Source organism: Typopeltis vanoorti, chromosome 10 (genome assembly GCF_054136105.1).
Source record: "Typopeltis vanoorti isolate ZY-2024b chromosome 10, IOZ_Tvanoo_1.0, whole genome shotgun sequence".
NCBI classification, from domain to species: domain Eukaryota; kingdom Metazoa; phylum Arthropoda; class Arachnida; order Uropygi; family Thelyphonidae; genus Typopeltis; species Typopeltis vanoorti.
The window spans coordinates 97,476,885-97,497,524 of record NC_143558.1 but is presented as its reverse complement, the minus strand read 5'-3'; the positions used below and the strand labels follow the sequence as shown (position 1 = coordinate 97,497,524).

The 20,640-nt window shown below is 35.7% G+C and overlaps 1 protein-coding gene across 1 annotated transcript in view; it reads left to right on the top strand.

The window, feature by feature from the left end:
- Nucleotides 1–20,640, top strand: part of LOC150102616 (uncharacterized) — a 234,723-nt gene that overhangs the window by 13,330 nt on the left and 200,753 nt on the right. The window contains exons 2-3 of the mRNA XM_090398679.1: nt 10,114–10,283; nt 13,142–13,212. Of these exons, the coding sequence (XP_090254805.1) occupies nt 10,114–10,283; nt 13,142–13,212 (241 nt within the window). The remainder of the gene's footprint in view (nt 1–10,113; nt 10,284–13,141; nt 13,213–20,640) is intronic.

The following is a 20,640-nucleotide window of genomic DNA, read 5'->3' as shown; positions in this document are numbered from 1 at the left end:
TATTTATGTATTTAGTATGTTGTGGGAGGGGAGAATACAATACATTCATGAGCTAAACTATATACAGACTGACAGTTCAGTTGACCAATTGATAGCACTATCTGGTAGTACTATTGACAGCGCTACATTCGATTCTTGTCACGATGAGAGGAATCTTTATATGTTTTTTTTCAATTGAAGGGGAGTTAGCCGATCGCATACAGAGGTAGTGGGGTTTTTTCTCCAAGGAACTCTGGTTTTCATCCTGCATACCGGCAAATTGGCCTTGAGAATAGACGTAATTTACATACAGAAATACTAGTGGTGGATAGCGTTGGTGTAGGAAGTGATGATAGGCAACTCGCTAGTTGGTGGATTAAGTGGTGCCGATGTAGTATCCAGATGGTGTCTTAGGAACTTCTGTCTTTGTAAATATCATTATTGGCACTGAAATGCCAGAGATTTTTTCCAGCATTTCTGAGCCTGTTTCAAGTATTCTGAGGAAATGTGATTTAGTAGCTACTTATATTCCCATTAATAAACTATCCATGTATTTCCTATCATCTAAAGATGAACGCTCAACTGTCTCTTCCTGGTGTATACCAAGTTCTGTGTGACTGCCAGCTTTCCTACTACTTTTTTTTTCTATTGAACTGGATGTTCAGTAGAAAAAAGAATATACGAACATCAATCTTATATTCTTCACGACAAATTCAATAAGTTTGAATTAGCGCAACATGGAATCGAGGCAGATTACAACGTTTTCTGGTCTAAAACTTGCCTTCAACACAGATGTTGGTATAAATTTGAATGCCTTAAAAATTTGAGAATGTTTGATTCGAATAACACTTTTTTTTTTTAAGGCCAATAATGATATTTACAAAGACAGACGTTCCTAAGATACCATCTGGATGCTACATCTGTCTAATGATCTATTTAGTATGATATTATAAATTATGTTTTTTGTATTATAATACAAAAACGTAATTTATAATATCATACTAAATAGATCATTAGATTGTAGCATCCAAATGGTTTCTTAGGAACTTCTGTCTTTGTAAATATAATGATATTATTAACTTTTATGATTAACCTTTTCTTTCCTGAAAGCATAATGCTATTAGTCATCTAACGTTACGTGGCTTATATTATTTTGAATAAATCAATTGTTTGCATTCTACCTTGTAAAAAAAACTGTTGTTTAAGCCGCTAATGATAGTTTTTTAATTTCAAACTAAAATATTTGGCAGTATATTTAACCACCTTTTAGGGTAATATACTTTTAGGTTACCATGGATGCAAAGTGCATATTAAAATTGTAATACCATTGATATTACATTGAAATACATGATGGATACAAAGTGTAGAGGAGTGATGTATTTTATCCATATTGATGGCGACATGGTTAATAAATAATAATTTTCCTTGTGATTATGTGTAGATAATTTATAGTACTATGGTACAAGTTTCCCTCAATACTAGAGCAGAGGCATAGAGTAGGTGCCCTCCCTCAATGACTCTGAAGACTCATTGAGGGAGGGCACATAAAATAATAGTCTGCATAGTACCACCCATGCAAAGGGGTGACTGTGAATTTTCCCACAGATGTAATAAGTAGGCCTTATGGTTTTGTTGGCTCCAGAGGTGTTGAGGTAGATTGAATCCTGGAGGTTTGATAGCTGGATCTGTTGTCAAGTACTTGTTGGTAGTTCGTTCCAGAATCTTCTCCACTTTTCCTGGAGACCATCATTTGGTATTTTCACAAGCCATACGGGAGATTTTAAAGGTAAGGCAGTGAGCTGGAGGGGAGAGATATCTTGATGTTTAAGAACATGTTATTTCCGATTTTCTTTATTTCTTTGATGCTAGCTTCTTCTCTTCTGAAGCATGGAAGAGTGATGTGGGAAGGAATAAATAACCATGGCAGAGGAAGGTAGCAGAGATGGTTCTCATTGTTATGTTAAGTTGTGTGTCCAGGAGAGTCATGTGGTGGCTTTGGCTACAAACTGGTACCAGTACTCTTGGTTCTGAGACCAGAACCAAGGCTGCTGATTGTAAGAGTCGAGGCATTACAACCTCAAGTTGTGCCTGTCAGCTTGTTTATAACATTGTTCTTGGCAGATATGTTTATCTTAGATTTTTTCAAATGTTTTCGGTAAGTTAGACTATTGTCAGGTGTGTGTGATACCAAGGTAACAAGTGTTACTGTCATGGATTAGAGTCCTGTTGCAGAAGTTTACTTTTTCATGAGATTTTTGGTTATTTAGTGGAAAGCAGAAGTAAACAGTTTTGCCGGGATAAGGTGGTATTAAGTTAAGGTGATAATAAATCCCTCATTATTTTAAAGCCAGATACAAAACTCGGAGATCGAAATCTAAGAGTTTCATGCCGAAGAACTATCGGCGAGTCCAAGTGGACTCACACTTGGACTTGTTGATAGTTCTTCAGCATGAAACTCTTAGATTTTGATCTCCGAGTTTCGTATCCGGCTTTAAAATAACGAGGGATTTATTACTTAATTTATGCCGCTGGAAAAAATGCCTCTTGGCCCTTTATTATAAGGTGGTATTATTTTTAAGTTAGTAATTTGAAAGTAATTGATCTCCATCTTCCAGATTAATGGTTCCAGGTTACTTGCTGTTGTAGAGTAGGTGGAGACTGCTCACTAACATCAAGTTTGTCAATCAAAGGTCTGGGTTGTCATTATTATTGTATCCCCATAATGTACTGTGCGAGTTAATCTCCAAGGAGGATGCTAGGATGGGCTGGCTGAGAAAGCACAAGGCTTGGCTAGTCAAGTAGAGGAGGCTTATATACATTTTAGTTGCCCAGCCAGATATCAATAATGAAAAAAGTCACTTTGTGAATGTCCAAAGATTTTTCAGTCTCTGATTGCCAAGCCATGTCTTGCATCAGGTTTATCAGTGAGAAGAATGTAACTAGGAGCGGTGTGGTAATATTTCCTTGTGGGATGTAATTGGTTTCTTGTAGAGCAACAGTATCTACTTTGTGCCTGGCGACAGTATTATTTAGTACCTCTGATTTTGATCTAGTAAATCCTTTGATATTCATTCATTGTGGCAGGCAATTCCTTATATTTTTGTTTGGTTATGCTCATTCATTTTTAAGGTGACTGAAATTATTTGGAGACTGTAGTGGACTTTTCAAGCATAGTTAGCCTTCTTTAATCAGAAGTTGCTACTTCCCTACTGGGGCACCTGTTCGTGGTGGAGGGATTTCCCAGTGATGGTACTGGCCCTCTTCATTCTTCCTCTTCTTCTTTGCTTTTCTTCCCGTATTCTTTGCTCTACTTCTCCTGAGTCTTTTTCACTATCCTTTTTTCCAGACCACCATCACTGGGATCCAATGCCATGCTGTGTGACCCGTGGACATCCGGAAAGGGGGGGATCCTGGTAGTCTTGCACTACTTTTGCCCCTGCTTTGGCAAGACGGGCGGTCCTGGATGGCCCAACCAGGATCAAACGGTTAGTTGTCTTGCCTGCAAGGGTCAACGGTGTTGCAGTAAGTCTCTCACCCCATGGTCCGGGGTAGCCCTGGCTTTCCACTCCTGAGTGCAGTCATTGCTTGCCAGGCAGTGAGTGTCCGTGGTGGGCGGGGAGCTCTGGCACCAAACCAAAAACTTTTTGAGCACGAATCTTTCATCCTCACATGTTTCAGGGGCCCTAAGAAAGTCCCAACCAAATACTGATACTGTAGATACAGCATATGGAAACAGAAATAAGAAACAAAAGACATATGATGTTAACATAAATGTACCAACATTCTTAATCATTCATGCTACAGGTGAAAAACCAATAAGCAAAATGTCACCCTTCTTTATTCAAAAAGGTTTAGAAGGACTGGCAGGAACTCCCAAAACTGTTAAGGAATTGCATTCTGGTGATGTCCTTATGGAAACATTGTATCAGCAACATTCTGAGAAATTACTGAGAGCAACAACAATGGGTGGAATAGAAATTACAGTAACACCTCATAAAGCACTTAACTCCTGTAAAGGAGCAATATCAGAATGGGATCTCCTTGATGGTTCTGATGAGGAAATATGTTCAGAACTTAAAGAACAAGGAGTGACAGGTGTGAGGCACATCCTGATATGTAGGGATGGTTGCCTAGTTCCAACCAAGAACATCATCCTTACTTTTGATACACCTAAGCCTCCAACATCTGTAAAAGCAGGGTATCTCTGCTGTCCTGTTAGAATGTACATCCATAACCCACTGAGATGCTTTAAATGTCAGAGAAGTGGACATGCCCAAACTGCCTGTCATGGTTCTACTACCTGTGCTTGATGTGGTAATAAAGAGCATGATAACAAATCTTGCTGTACAAAAAAAGCTAAATGTATCAACTGTCAAGGAGATTATCCAGCTTACTCTTGTGCATGTCAGAAATGGAAAGATGAAAAAGAAATACAAAGAATGAAAACAGAGCAAAACATAACATACTAGGATGCAAAAAGAAAGCTAGCCACTATCACACCTGCTCTGAGATGCTCTTATGCTGAGAAGGTAACAATTAAGAAAGTGACAGTAGCAACTCAAACTTGTCTGTTCCACCATCTGATAATTTCACCATACCTGCACCTTATGAACATAAGTACTTCTCTGTTGAGTGCATCAATCACATGACCTATGGCCTTACTCCAGAGACAACTCCAAAAATGATCCCACTCGATGAAAACCCACTTGTCAAAAATATTATGGCAAAGATATAACTTAAAGATAAACTACCAGATACTCCCACAGAAAAAATGGATACTTCAGTACCCAGTGAAAGTAAACTAAACTGACCCTAACACACCAGACGTATTGAATACTCTACCAGAGGAAGAGATGGACACTGACCATCCATACTTCGCAAAAACAATTTATAAATATAAATATGACAAAGGTAAGCCCTCAACCTCCCAAAAACCAGACAAGTCTATAAAACCAAAACAATAGGAAAATTTGTACAATGGAACTGTTGTGGATTTCACCCGAATATCGATGATATCAAGATTTTGTTGCAGAAACACAAACCTTTCTGTTTCTGTCTACAGGAAACATACTTAAGACCCAATGAGGATCCTACCTTTAGGAATTTCACTGTTGTATGCAAGGATAAAACTGGAGGTGATCCTGCTCATGGAGGAGTAGCGATCCTAGTGGGCAGTCATATTCCTTTCCATCAGGTCAAACTTAATACTTCTCTGGAAGCAGTAGTGATTTACTTCTCCGTGGTATTTCTTATTACAGTATGTTCAATTTTTTTACCACCAAGTGCTGAGTTAAATGAAATTGATCTCGATAATCTTATCTCACAACTGCATGAACCCATACTTTTGATGTGTGACTTTAATGGTCATAATATTCTATGGGGTAGTGCCAACACTAATAGACGAGGTCGAATCATTGAAAGAATTCTTGATAATAATAGCCTCTCCCTTTTAAATAATAAACTCAATACTTTCTTCCATATGCTTACCCGTTCATATTCTGCAATAAATGTATTAGTCTTAAGGGAGATTATGTTGAAAAATAAATTATTTTGAAATTGTAAATTGGTTTTTTCATTGTTAGGCTGAGAAGTTTTCAGACCACCCTCGTATATGCACACAGGTTAATGATTTACAAGCACTCCTCTATGCCTCATTTCTCTCAGTACATTCCTTCCCATATAAATATCAATGAGGGAGACAGGAAGAGGCTAGCCCTCCCTGTCAAGTCAAACCACCACCACCACCACCATGATGTGGCCTGTTTCCAAAAGGGACTGTAGAGGAAACCCAGTAAGTATTCCCACTACAGAAAAATACCTTCATAATTATAGAGATTAGTGAGACTTAGCTAACAGCTGATAAAGTAGTTACAGGAATAGAATGGGAAGGATTGCAGCCAACATGAACAGGATTTAAGTGGGCAGATGGCAATTCTTTTGAGTTAATTTGGTTGAGATTAAGGTCAATAGGACAAATTATAAATTTGCTTGTTGCTATAAGTCAGGGGATACCAGAGATGAGGAAGATATGCATCAACAGATGAGTATGAGTGCAAGTCGAGTAATTATTATGAGAGACTTCAACTTTGGAGACATAGATAGGAAAGAGGAAAGATCACATGGCAGGAAGGAAATAAAATTTATACAGTTATTAAGAGAGAATTACTTGAAGCAGAATGTAATGGAGGCAGACTCAGGGTACAAGAGTATTGGATCTTGTTATAGGATCAGAAGACCTCCATAACTAAGTAGGCTGCATTGCCTCCAACTGCGGAAAGTGATTAGGTGGTCTTGACTTGGGAGACAGCAAAATGCAGAAATTCCAGTTAAGAAGGGACATGTGTAACTAAAACGTAGGTGATTACTTAGGAGTCTGCTTGAAGCGTTACCATGGTGTAAAGATCTTCAAAGGGATGTTCACAGTGCATGGTTGTGATCAGTGTTGGAAAAATTGGTTACAATTAGAATACAGGATTGGGTTGATGACCATAAAATTCTCTGATGGTCAGCATGGGTTTGTGAAGGGCAGGTCTTGTTTTAGCAATCTACTTATGTTTTATGGTAAGATGATGATTGTGTTGGATAAGGGAGAATCATATAGTGATATTCTTGGACTTCGCAAATTCAGTTGATAGATTACTACATAAGTTGGTGTACAAGCTGTAGAGGATAGGAATTTATAGTATATATTCGTTAGATGGAATTATTAATTAGATTGGCTCTCTGAATGATGGCATGCCTCAAGGTTCTGTTCTTGAGCCTTACTGTTTAACTTGTTTGTTAATGATATTTCATGTGGATTGACTGGCGATCTTCAAATCTTTGCCAATGATGCAAAGTTAAGTAGAATTATCAGGAGAAGTGCTCATGTTAATTTTCTATAGGAAGATTTGAATAAACTTTTATCTTGGACAAATGAGTGGAATTGCAGTGTTAATGTTAATAAATGCAGGGTGTTAAACTTTGGGATACAGAGATATAAGGCTACATACTGTATTGGTTGAGCTGTACTTCAGGAAGTGGATGAGATTTGGGATCCTGGAGTGATGGCAGTGGACAATGGACTGAAGTTCTGAGGGCACATTACATGGGTTGCAAAGACTGCACATCATATTTCTGCTATGACAAAAAGTACATTGACATGTAGGGATAAGGTGGTGGTGATGCATCTATATAAGGCTTTGGTCAGATCACATATGGAACTATTCTGCTCAGATTTGGTCACCTAGTTTTCATTGTGGTGTGGAAACACTAGGGAGGGTGCAAAGTGATATCAGGACTCTGGAGTATTGGTTGTGAATAGCGTTTGAGTGAATGTGGATTACAGAGTTTGGTGGATAGAAGGAAAGAAGAGATATGATAGAGCTCTTCAAGTTAGTTAAGGGTTTCTATCAGATTAATACAGAAGAAATTATAAAAAGAGTGGATGTTAAGATGGAAAGAACAAGCGGCCATCTCTGGCAGTTGTATAGATATGTGGTGAAGGAAGTGAAGAGTAGATATAATGCGAAGAGTTGTAACGAGTGGAATGCACTGCCTGAGTATGTTGTGAGTGCAGGTAGTGTAAATAACTTCAAAGCTTATTATGATAGACATGTTACTGGCTGAGTGGTCCTCCTACAATGAGTCTGTGGATTCCATGGAAGTTATCAAATAATAATAATAAAGATTGCACTTCCATTTCACTTCTGCCTTATACAAGATGGAAACTCACTGCAACATAGAAAATTGTCATGTATTGCAGTCATAGCTTTCTGCCCTAACTAGATTCAGAGTCATCTGATATTAGCAGTACATGTTTGTCAGCTACCTTCCAAGTCATTAACTTCATATCTGTTCCCATTTGCTCAGTTTATGTAACAGATTGCCTTGTGGTAACCTATCAGCTGCCTTTGATAGGATACCAACAGTATCATAGCATAAATGTTTCCTTTATCTATCTCCAGGGCTTGAAAAATGCACTGTCTGCTCATCTCTGATGAATGAGAATTTTTAGTTAATTAAAAAAATCAGAAGTAAAGTTTATTTATCCATTTTTATTTATATATCTAATGCTAATTCAATTCATGTATTATGTCACTTTCTTGCATTTTTAAAATTTTTACCTTGCTTATTGTATCTAATAGGACATGCCAGCTATTACAAAACTGTTTTGTTGATTATAACTGATTTTATCAAAATGGAATTTGATCAGTAACAGATAATAAAAATATATATAACACATCCTCAGGCATAGTGTCCGCATGGTTAGCCTAATGGCTTTGCACTTCGCAACTATATGCCTGGGGAAGGAGTGTCCTAGGTTCAATTCTTGTCGACGACACGAGGAACTTAAGGCTCTTCCTCAGCCATAGCCAAGTTAGCCGGTGTTGGGCATGGACAGCAGGGTTTTTCCGCCAGTTTATCTGGGGTTTTTCATCCTGCAAGCAGGCAAACTGGTAAACACACAGGATACAGCCATATAAGATATAGTATGGCAAGGAAGGTAACGGGGAAATCACCTTGCTCATAATCATCTCCCTAGTATGGTAGCATATAGCTACTCCCTCCCCAGCCATATGGCAGAAGGGAATAGATAGATATATAGATCGGGCATAGTAACCATCTAATTGTAACACATTTTATTTTATTTCGAGTATTTTTTTTAAGGTAATGTAAAATAGAAATAACCATTTACTGATAGTGGTAATTGGCTTATTTTGTACCTAATGGAATATTCAAAATTTGAACCACTATCAGTAGATATTAAAACTTAGAGAGATGAGAAAGAAGTATTATATTTTTTTAAAATTATTTTACCAGAATATGTAATTTCTTATATTGAATCTAAAAATGTAACCTAAATGTTTTTCTCAGTCTGGCCCTGTCTATGTTTCTGAGCCAGTGAGAATTCAGAAAACCAGCCAGTGTAGTTAAATCTATGTTAGACTTAAGAGATAGTTTTTATGTTGATTTTGAATCTTTTACTCTCAAGATTTGTTTATAATGGCACAGAAAAAAAATTGATTTTTACTGCCGAAGGGATTCAACACTTACTGTTAAGTGTTACTGAAAACATGTGCAGATGATCATCTGTCATTAATAAATAAATAATAAACAGCAGACATATATAAATAATAAATGAGTCACTGATAAAATGTGTGCATTTTTCTTCGTCTCGTAGACTGATAAGCACACTAATATATAAGTAGCTGACATACTCACTTCAACATTGGTAGTCAAAGAGGTTAAAAATTATCTATAGCATTAACAATAGCTCGACCAGGTTCACAATTGAACACACGACTATGATATATTATTATTATTACATCATACCTCCAGGGAGGGCATCTACTCTACAACTTCTCCGTATCCACCAACCACAACTACCTTCATCACCAACACCATCTACCACCGACCACCACTACTAGTACTTTCACAGACCATCACAAACATCCATGCCCATGGTGGGATTCGAGCCCACAGCCTTTTGACTGGAGAGCGGTTACGCCAACCAGGTCGGCAATATATCAGTTAACACTGGCTAGATTGTTGATAGTGACATATTTGGCTGACTGGTGAGCCAGTACAGAATTATTCGACTTCTGTTCATTTCAATGACTTACTCATTGGATTATCTTGGAAGTCAGTTATTATTACTTTATTGAACAAAACATGCTTAAATTCCATGGCATATTGTGACATTTCTTTGTATTAAATATTTTCATTAGATTAAGGTGACCTAGAATGGGAAAACTGCAATCTCAAAATTGTTTTGAAAGATAAGTCTTTTCCATGTAGACCAGATTCTTCTTCTTAGTAAATTTTGTTATTTTGCCTTAAAATGTGTATATAAGATTTTAATGCTGCAATTAGAGATTAGGGCTAAGATAAGGATTGCTGTTATCCTTGTTAATGGTTTTTAATTCTTTACAATGCTATATTTTTTTTTAATATTGACAGTTTTCATATTTTGAGATATTTAATTCATTATAAACGGGTATTTGTTTAACATTTATGAATTATTATCCTTTTAAATGTTTGTATAATATTTAGGCATCAGCAGGTTGTATTTTCTGAATAAAGATTCTAATTTTAAAATTTAAATGAAATATTGAATTTTGTGTTTTAATATGCTGTATATGTCTATTTCAGGTGAAGTATTGGGAAGCCTCTGTCATCTTTTAGGAGCTTCAGTTTATGAAGAGTGCAAAGACACTGTCTTAGATTTAATTAAGAATAATCTGGAAAGAGAATCAGGTGATGTCACCATTATACAATCAAATGATGAGGCAGGTGAAAAGCAGGATGGGACATTGCCGTTGGTATGTTTTGTATAATGTAAATCTTGTAGTAATTCAGTTGATACTGTTTTACTTAATTAACATAATTAGCCTCTCAAGAAATATTTAATTTTTTAATTAATTTTTATTATGTGTTAATGATGGTTGTTTAGGAAAACACATTCCTCTGAGTAAATTTCATTTTATTTATTTAATTTTTTTTTACTTTATCCAATGAATCATTTTTCTATAAGAAATTTGCGAATTACAAAAATTTTATCACATTTGCAAATATAATAAAATCTAATTTATTTTTTCTTTTATGACAGGTAAAGAATTTTTTTTTTTTGTCCATTTGTATCTTTTTCTTTGCATGTACAGTGCAAATTTTCAGGTTGGTGTTTTTTTCTGTGCGAGGAATGAAATCTGTTAAAAAAAAAAAAAAAAAAAAAAAAAAAAAAGTGGGTAGTAAGCCTAATAGGCAATAGACTGGTTTCAGAATAGCCATGATTGTTTCATAAATGATTTGTATTTTCCAACAAGGTGTATTCATTCTGTTCTCAAATCCATGGTTTTCTTTGATGGCTTGATTTTCTGTATAGGCAGTATGAATTCCATATAAGCTACCTGCAAAAGATGGAAAAATATTTTCTTGTAGTATTTCTTTTCTCTCTCTCTCTCTCTCTCTTTTGTTTGTGTGTGTGTTCACTGAGCCTGATCAATGTGACAGCTTCCCCCATTGATTATTACAATTAGTAACATGTGTGATGATAAGTTTTGTTATGTTGTAATAACAAAATAGTGTTGAAATTAGTCATCATATTTATGTATTTCATTTTAAATTAAAAGGAAATAACCAACCATCAACTCCCTTTCTCTACACAACAAAAAACAAATGGCTTCACACCCATATATTGGTGTGCACTCCACTAATAAAAATCGAAATTCCATCTTAAGTAACAGCCAAAACAAAATAAATGAATGGAAATGGCCATATGAGTATTTTCATTTAAATTCTTAAAATTAGGATAAAAATTTTGGAATTTTTTTTGTCTTATGGACATATCTGAATATATTTGGAAGAATTTGTTAAGGGATTATGATTGGTACTGTTACATTTTTTTTTTTTTTTGTAGATTTTAATGTTATTTTAGCAGAACTTTTTACTTAATCAAGCAATGGCAAATGTGTGTGAGATTCCCAAAACAGTAATAGTGTTCTGTGCTACTTCATTATCAGGTGTGAAAATACAGGGTATGTCAAAATTATGTTAACACTTATATGGAATGAACATTTAATTTTTTTTTTTTTTTTTTTTTTTTTTTTTTTTTTTTTTTTTTTTGTACATGCATTGCACAGAAAAAATACATACACTGTATGCATTTCCTTATATTAGCTATGCTAATTATTACTATAATTTTTCTTAATCTATCAAATCTCTCTTTGTCTCCAAGTAAAATTAAAAAAAAAAATTAATTTACTTTTAAAATAATGGTATTACTTTTTTTTATTATTTTTTGAGAACCTGAGGCTAGAAGCAAAAGAACCAGAAGTGTATTGACTAAGTTAGCATTTAATAAAACAGTGGGAAACAGATATTTTTATGGAGCATACATAAGGTATGCACATTCCCAAAAGCAGATTTGAAATAGTATAGTCAGTCACCAATATTCAGTGTTGAGCAGAGTAAAAATATCTATCTCATTGAAAATAAAAATGTACTAAAACTTAAATAATTAAAATCGGACAATTACTAGAATTAAAGGAAGTACAGGAAGATGGTTTGATGTTAAATCTGGTGCGAGACAAGGATGTACGTTATCCCCTCTGTTATTCGTGATCTATATTGATTACATTATGAAGGAAAGTGGTATTAAACCTGATATCAAAATTGGAGATGTTAATGTCAGCTCTTTGCTTTATGCAGATGATGTTATACTTCTAAATAAATCCACTACAAGTCTGCAAATTTCCCTGACTAAATTGAATAACTGTTGTAATAGATATGGTATGAAGGTCAGCAATGAAAAGATAAAGACAATGAAAATAGGCAGAATCATTGAAAATGTCAATGGAAAACCTGTGGAATAAATAAAACATTTCAGCTACTTATGCACGATTTTTAGTGAAGATGATAAATTTAAATGTGGAAATAGACAACAGAATGGGTATGGTAGGAAGTCAATTGAATAAATTCATCTGGAATAAGAGATAAATTAGTCGGAACACTAAATTAGCTGTATATGAGACAGTGTTAAAATCAGTTTTAACTTATGTATCTGAGAGCTGGGTTTGAAGTAAAACACTTGACCAAAGACAAGAGACCGCAGATACGAGAGTCCTGAGAAAGATTAGAGGCATGAACAGATGGCATCAATGGCAGTATCATATTACAAACAAGGATATTAGGAAAGAACTTGACATTGTCAGCATCCAGGAATGCATTAGCAGAGCTAATCTTGGTATGGTCACTTAAACAGAATGGGCGAGGAAAGAGTAGCAAAACAAGTGTTCTCTGCCAGGTTGGCAGGAAAATAACCCAGAGGAATACCAAGATATATGTGGAGTAATACTGTACAAAGTGACTTAGACGATAGAAATATAATAAGATCTGATAATGTTGGAGTCTTGACAAGTAACAGACTGATTTGGAGGAAAATTGTAGATAGGAAGTTAGTAATGATGTAAATATTTCATGTAGTACTATCATATCATGTACATCCCTTGAGGATACAGGACAGGAATTTGATGATGATGAATATTTACAGAATAACATGAAATGTTTTATCGTGGTATCAGATTGTTAGGTAAGAAATAATTCTAATTGCTTTTGATATCTTAATTATGTTCATTAACAATAAAATAAAGTCACCTCTTATGATAATATTTATATATTCTAGAGAGCAAGTGCAAATGCTGCACAGATTTTCCATGACACTGCAGGCTGGAAATGTCTAGAGACAAGCATGAAGTATGTAACCCTATTTTAATCATTTATAAACATTTAACTTTTTTTTAAATTTTGTTAAAGTATGCAGCTTTTATTAAAATAAAGCCTTTAATTCTTAAATTTGTAAATAAGCATAATTAATTCAAAGCAACAAGCAACTTTTTTTTTCATTGTGGCCATATTAGTAATCTAAATATGTAGTATAAATCAATGCTTTTCAAACTGTTTAAGATTAGATATCTCTATTGTGGTGGTGGGTTTTTTAAATTATTATAGTCAAGGCAACCAACCCTCAAGCCAGTGTATCATACCTGTTAATTATATGTGTTTTGTTTTTCAGGCCAGTTTGCCTATTTAGTAGGATGGGAAACAAATTTCTGAGAGAAATAAACTCACCATCATGAGACTAGGTAACTCACCTTCAGTTGAAATGCCTTTATAAAGGTTCATATCCTAGACAGGATTAAGATGAGCTATGGTGTCTAGGAGGGGATAGATGAGAAATCTTATTATTGTTATCGTTTAATATGCTATCATTTAGTAACAAGAGTCAGTACAATAAAGGAATCATGCTCAAATGGCACATTTGGAAAGGGAAAAAAAAAGTATAGTTCTTCAGAATAGGAGACAGCACTTTGAAGAATTTACTAATTTAAACATTGGCAATTATTACATGATGAATCAGAACATAACCCGTAATTAGAGAAATAACACCTCACTATGAATTTAATATTATTTTTTTTTTTATTTAGCACAGAATTTTTGTCACAGTATCAAGGGCATGTTCACTATGATTTTCAAATTAAACAAGTAGAAGTGAAACCAGAAGACTCAATGTTGAAAATTCATGAACTACACACATGATATTAGTGGCACAGTCTGAAATAGATTGGCATCTTTACTGTACAAAATTGAGACAGAGTATTAACTTAAATAAACTATTGCGTGTACAGAGAAGTAAGATTTCCCATAATTTAGGAAATATTTGTTTATATTTTCAAAGTCATATGGAAGATGCCTTTGATACGAGGACAAAAATTCTGTGCTAAATAAAAAAATCTTACAATAAGTAATAAATCCATAGTGAATTGTTATTTATATTGGTTTACATTGCCATTTGCCAAGTAATTTCTGCATAGTGGCAGATTCTGTTAGCCGTCCTGGTTGGCCGAGTGGTTAGCGTATCCGCTCTTCAGCCAAAAGACTGCACGTTTGAATCCCGTTGTGGGCATGGATGTTTGTGATTATCTGTGAAAATAATAGTGGTGATGGTGGACAGTAGATGAGGTTGAATGGTGGAGACAGAGAGCTGTAGAGTAGATGCCCTCCCTCGATGAGTCTTAGGACTCCCTGGCAGTGTCAAATAAATAATAACAATAATTTCAGAGCTAATTTCTAGTCACTATAACCATTCATTAAACTCTTAGTTAAATGTGCTAAATGTCCAATCCAGGTTAGATTTCTGAAACAATTTAGAATGGCCCAGATAATACCTACCTGTTGCAGGGTAAACGAATCCTTTCAGTCTCCAATAGCCAATCATATTTATACATGAGCTAGTAGATCATTATATCTTACGGCTGTCCAAGGCCATAACATGCTTGGCTTTGTTAAATAAGGATATTAAGTCTGTTCACAATGGATTGTTTGCAACCCTTTCTCTTGATCTGTTTGAAGTATTATACCATTGTTCTACTGTTCCTGCTGACAAGGTCTGTCACTATGCAGAAAATGCATGTACAAATATTGATCATCTCATTAGAATTATCAGTCTTCTTTTTTGTCTATTGGGATCCTAGTGAAGCACAGAATTAATGTATTCTCTGTAAAAAAAAAAAAAAAAAAAAAAAAAAAAATTGATCTGTCTGAAGGTACAGTCACTCCTGTAATGGATTTTTCCCTGGCAGTAGATAAAGTGCTATGCAATGTTTCTTCAGATATATACTAAACCACGATCATTTTGGAATTGTGCAAATTCTTTTCATGTCCAAGTCTCCTTCATCCGAATTTGTCTTATATAGAAATGATGACCTCTATCTCTCTCAGGAGAAAAATCAGTTTTGTTATTATTAAGACTGATAAAGTGAAAGCATTAGTAGTTCAAGATCAGAATGAATATTAAGATAACTGACAATTAATGCTGACTATTCTATGTATCATCCACTTGCTAATGATCCTGCTACTATCCAAATTAAGAAAATATACACACTGATAGTGTCGCTTGCTGGGATGAGGAAACCAAAATAAACCCCTTAATACCTGTCATGGATATCCTCCTCAGTTGCATGTACTTCCTAAGATCCACAAAGCAAATATTTCATTACATCCTGTCTTAAACTGCATTGGCTCTCCTTGCTACAAAATTCAAAACAACTTTCTAAATTACTTTTAGCATTCACAGAAAAATCCTTTTCATTTATTAAGAACAGTTCTCATTTTAGAGAAAAGATATCAGATTTGTTTTCACCCCTTTGTTCTCTTATTCAGCTTAGATATTGTTTCTTTATTCACTGATGCTCCCTTAAATAAAAGACAGGACTTCCTCTGGCAAGACTTTCCTGCAAATATAGTTCACCTCTTTGACTTTGTCATTCATTCTGACACCTTCACTTCTCAAAATAAGCTTTACAACAAATTGAGGGTATAGCCATGGGTAGTACTCTTTCTCCAACCCTTGCTAACTACTTTGTGGAATAATTCAAACATCTTCTTGTCTTCATCCTTCTAAACTTTCTAGTACAGGCATGTAGAACATCCTTGCAGTTTTGCATGGTTTCCTTATGTAACTTCAAGATTTCATCATGAAGATCAACAGCACCACCATCTCATCCATTTCACTACTGAGATAAAACAAGATAATGAAGAAAGAAGAAAATTTCTAAGAATGGAGAAATGATGGCTAACAACCAGTTGATAGCCATCATTTCTCCATTCGTAGAATTAAGAATCAAGAAAACACTTGCTGGACTTTACATTCATACTCTTTAACATTATCCTTTCAAAAATCAAGTGCATTAAGACTCTGCTACATCAAGCTCACTCTTTTGCTCTACAGGAAATAAATTACATCAGATTTACCTTCCTTGCTAAAACAAGGCTTAAGAAACTTCTGCGATCGGTCATTAATAACTGTAGGGTTCTTGTGCAGAGGATGAAAGTAATGAATTCTACAATATACTACAAGATGTCTGGAACAAGGTAGATAAAAATGATTATGTATCCGTTCTCTGAGACCTTAATGCCAAAATTGGAGACATTCCTATTTTTGATTGTGTGGAAAACTATGGAGAACATGCATGCAACAACTACAGAAAAAATTGATTTTTTTTTCAGTATTTAATAGTTTAAAAATCAAAAATTCATTCTTTAAGCATTAAGACTGCCATAAATATACTTGGTTAGCACAATTTTCACAGTTTCATTAAGAGAATGTTTTATGTATAAAGCTAAAGTAAAGTAAACTCATTAACATGGAGGATAGGGTTTTATGCTATATCAGTGCACATTTTAAGAAAATGTTACAGGGTATTAATCATGCTCTTGATGTGCTTGTCAGGAGGAGATGAAAAATGATAAAATTGTGATACAGAGGCACCAAGAATGTTTCAAATTAGAGGGTAGTCTGCATATCTGCTGTGAGTAGATAACAATAGGATTTCATTTCTCTGAGGGTTAATAAGGGCTGGTTAAGGATTGATTATTTTTTAGCAGTTAACTTTCATATTATAGAGTGGTGGTTTGCTCAACAAGGAAGATGTATATATAGTAATATCTAAATTTTGCATATATTGGCACTTTTTATTTTATTCATGTGGGGTTTCCCTGTTCCTTGACCCCCCCCCCCCCCTTTAGGATTGGTTGAGCCCTCCTAATGAGGGATTAAGTACTATATCCTCTGACTGTAGTCTGTGTGTACACGGGGCCGGTTTGCCTGCTTGTGGGATGAAAAACCCTGCTGTCCACGCCCAAGACAGGCTAACTTGGCTATGGCTGAGAAAGATCCTTAAGCTCTTCATGTCGTCGACGGGAATCGAACCTAGGGCACTCCTTCCCCAGGCATAATATATACCAATTAATCAGTTGGTACTAATGGGGTTAGAAATGGATCAGTAAGTCAGATAGGCAATTGAGAATGTTTTGTGTTACCCTGTTAAGTGTTATCTACCTGTATATCGAGAAATATGTTCAAAAGAAGCTAACAGTAGTAAGTGCTATTATTGTTTAACTTGTATGTTGATGATATAAAGATTTTAGATGAATATGCAGCGGCTATTCTTCTCAGTGGTTTGGAAAGCTGGGAAGAGCTACGAGTTATGAGATGGATGTTGGCTTTCCGGGAAAGTTTAAATTGACTTGTATGTATGTGTTGAAAATGAATGGGCTACCATTTCAGTGTTTTAAAGTCTTGAAAGTCAAGAGTTACAGTATATTACAGTTGGTGGGGATGCATGTAATGATTTTATTTGTTTATTTATTCATATGGAGTTTCTTCCCTTTTTCTCCCCCATCCCTATCGGGGCGAGTTGAGCCCCCTTCATGGGGGGGTAAGTATTTATGACTCTAGATCTGTGTTGTTCATGGTGCCAGTTTGCCTGCTTGCAGGATGCAAAACGCCAGATAAATTGGCGGAAAAACCCTACTGCCCGTGCCCAAGACAGGCTAACTTGGCTATGGCTGAGGAAGATCATATTCCTCACGTCTTTGATGGGAATTGAACCTGGGACACTCCTTCCCTAGTCATATGGTTGCGAAGCACACAGCCGCTAGGCTAACCATGCGGATGCCATGTAATGATGGAAGATGAAGATAAGAAACATGGGGTAATGACAGACAAGGAAATGTCTGAAATTTAGAAGCCACATTTTAAGGCCTTGATCTGAATTGCTGTATGCAAATTTGTTCACTGGGTTTTGAGGAGATCAAGAGATTTTGAAAAGGACCAGAGAAAATTTACTAAAACTTTCAGGTGTGAGAAGATTGAGAGAATGCCATCTCAGAGTCTAGTAGATGAGAGAAAATAGGCAAGCCATGTCAGAATATATATGTAGTTAATAGGTGCATAGTGGTTGTAGACTTAGTTTGCACATTATACAAACCGAACAAACAATCTAGTCCTTTTAAGCCATTCTGACTTTCATTATATTCACTCTATACATTCACAAATTGCATATCTTTTACTTCACACAGCTCTCATTGCATCATTCATCCCTGGCCCCCTTTTCAGCTCACTGTTGTCATACCTTGGCAACATACATCTTTTTCATCTGCTCTATTATCCTTCAGAGCCTTCGTAGCTCAGTCAGTATAGACGAGGCCCTTTGGTCGGAAAGACCTGGGTTCGATTCCTATCAGTGATGTGAGGAACCTTTATCTAGTCTCTTTCGACTAACGGTGAGTTAGCCGGTTTCATACAGAGGCAAGGGTTTTTTTCACCTGGAAATTCAGATTTTTCATCCCCCAGAACAGGCAAATTGGCCCTGTGAACACCCATGGATTACATCATGAATACGTCCCAGCCATATGCCAGTCCCAAGCACGGATAAAATTGTGGGTTTGAGTAAAGCAATGGTGAACCACCCTGTAAAAAGATCACCAGGAAAACTTTGTGGGCAAGCCTACAAAGTCACCTATGGTCAGAAAACGATTGAAAGGGAAAATCAGTCAGTCATTATCCTTCATCTTCTGCAGCAGATTTCTCTAATTATTTTTAACTCTTTTTTTTTTTTTCAGCTTCAACGTCATTACTGTCAAGAGTCAGTACTAGCCAAATCTGATTCATTCTCTCAATTACAGCCTATTTCGTTGTTCAGAACATATTAACACATTATGTCATCTGTTGTTTATCATGTTTCTAATGATAATTCTCTTTTAATGCTAAGAAATATGTTCAAAAGAAGCGGGATGAAAAAACCTCATGCCCTTCTCTTATTCTCAATCAAGCAGTTTCCTCCTATACTTCCGAATAACTCTGCCCTGAGTCTTCCATCTTACTTTCAGTACCATTACTACAAGAGAGCTGTTGTTACACCTGATATCTTAAGAATGTAGAATTCTCAGCTATCATGGTGTAACAAGAAAATAAACAACAACAAAAAAAAAAACCTGCATAAAAGATAATAGATGAATTATTTAAAAGAAAAAGAAATATTCTTGCATCCAATAAAATATATAAAATATAAAGGTGTTTGTTGAACTAACAAACAAATAGAAAGAAAGAAAGAATATATTAATGTTGTAATATGATATAAAAGAGAAAATTTATCTAAGTAAGACAGAAAAGGATTAGTCATAAGAAATGGTATGTGAGAGGCTAGAGATTAAATTCATAGAAAAATTTTTGGAAAGGGGATTAAATTAGAGGCTAGCACAAGAAAAACAACAGACAATCGCTTAGGGTCAATTCCCGGATTGAGACTTCGTTACGGGATCGCCGATCAAATGACGTTTGGCAGAAAAACGCCACCCTAATTGGTCGGTAAAGTCAAGTCAAAAAGGGGAGGGGCGGAGAAAAGAAGTTAGAGAAGGTGCTGTTAGGAGAGAGGGTATAAAAGGGTTAGAACCCCCCCCCCCTGCAAAAGGGACTCTTTAGGGCTTTTGGTTTTGGTTCTGTTCCAGGAGAGTTCTTCGCGAGCTCTTTTGTATGGATTTCACTGTGTTTTCCTGGGTGGCGAAATAGGGGTTATATCTTCGTTGTCACAACACGGAAACGAAAGTGAGCGGGATTTTGATTCCGTACTTCCTATGTAAGAAGTGAGGAATGCCATATAGTCAAAGAAAAGAAAGCATATTCTTTGTGTTCAACTACGAGAAAGGGAAAGAAGTAAAGAAATCGATGTCCACGTCGCAAGTTGTACAGCCGTTATATAGATGACTCAAAGTGTGTTCTAAGTTACAAGAAGTTAAGACCGCGTAAGCATAGTTCAATTCCAAAAGGAATGTAGGAGAAACAGATTATCGGAGAGGTTATACCAAGATAGTTCGATCAGAAAAAGGTAGAGGCCCATATGGAAAATTCAAGAAAGAAAGGTACTGTAAAATATATCTCGTGTTAACTAAGATTCGTCTGTATTAGTTATTACTATTATTATTACGGGCAACTCCAAGAAGTCATTAGACTCATCGAGGGAGGCCCCAAATCATATTCATCACAACTATTTGACATTCATACAGTATCTATCATACCTCGCCTTAAACTCATTCACTGTCCTCCCACAACCAGCCCTGTTCTCAAAAATATCTTCTGAATTAATTTTATAGAAACCCTTCAGTAATTTGAATGTCTCAATCATATCTCCCCTCCTCCGCCTATCAACCAATTTTTGCAACCCCCAAATCCTCAACCTGTTCTCATACGGTTCATTCCACAGACCTGCTATCATCTTGGTCACTCGCCTCTGGATCCTCTCCACCTCCTCCCCATCAAGAAGAAACCTAGGTGACCAAATCTGA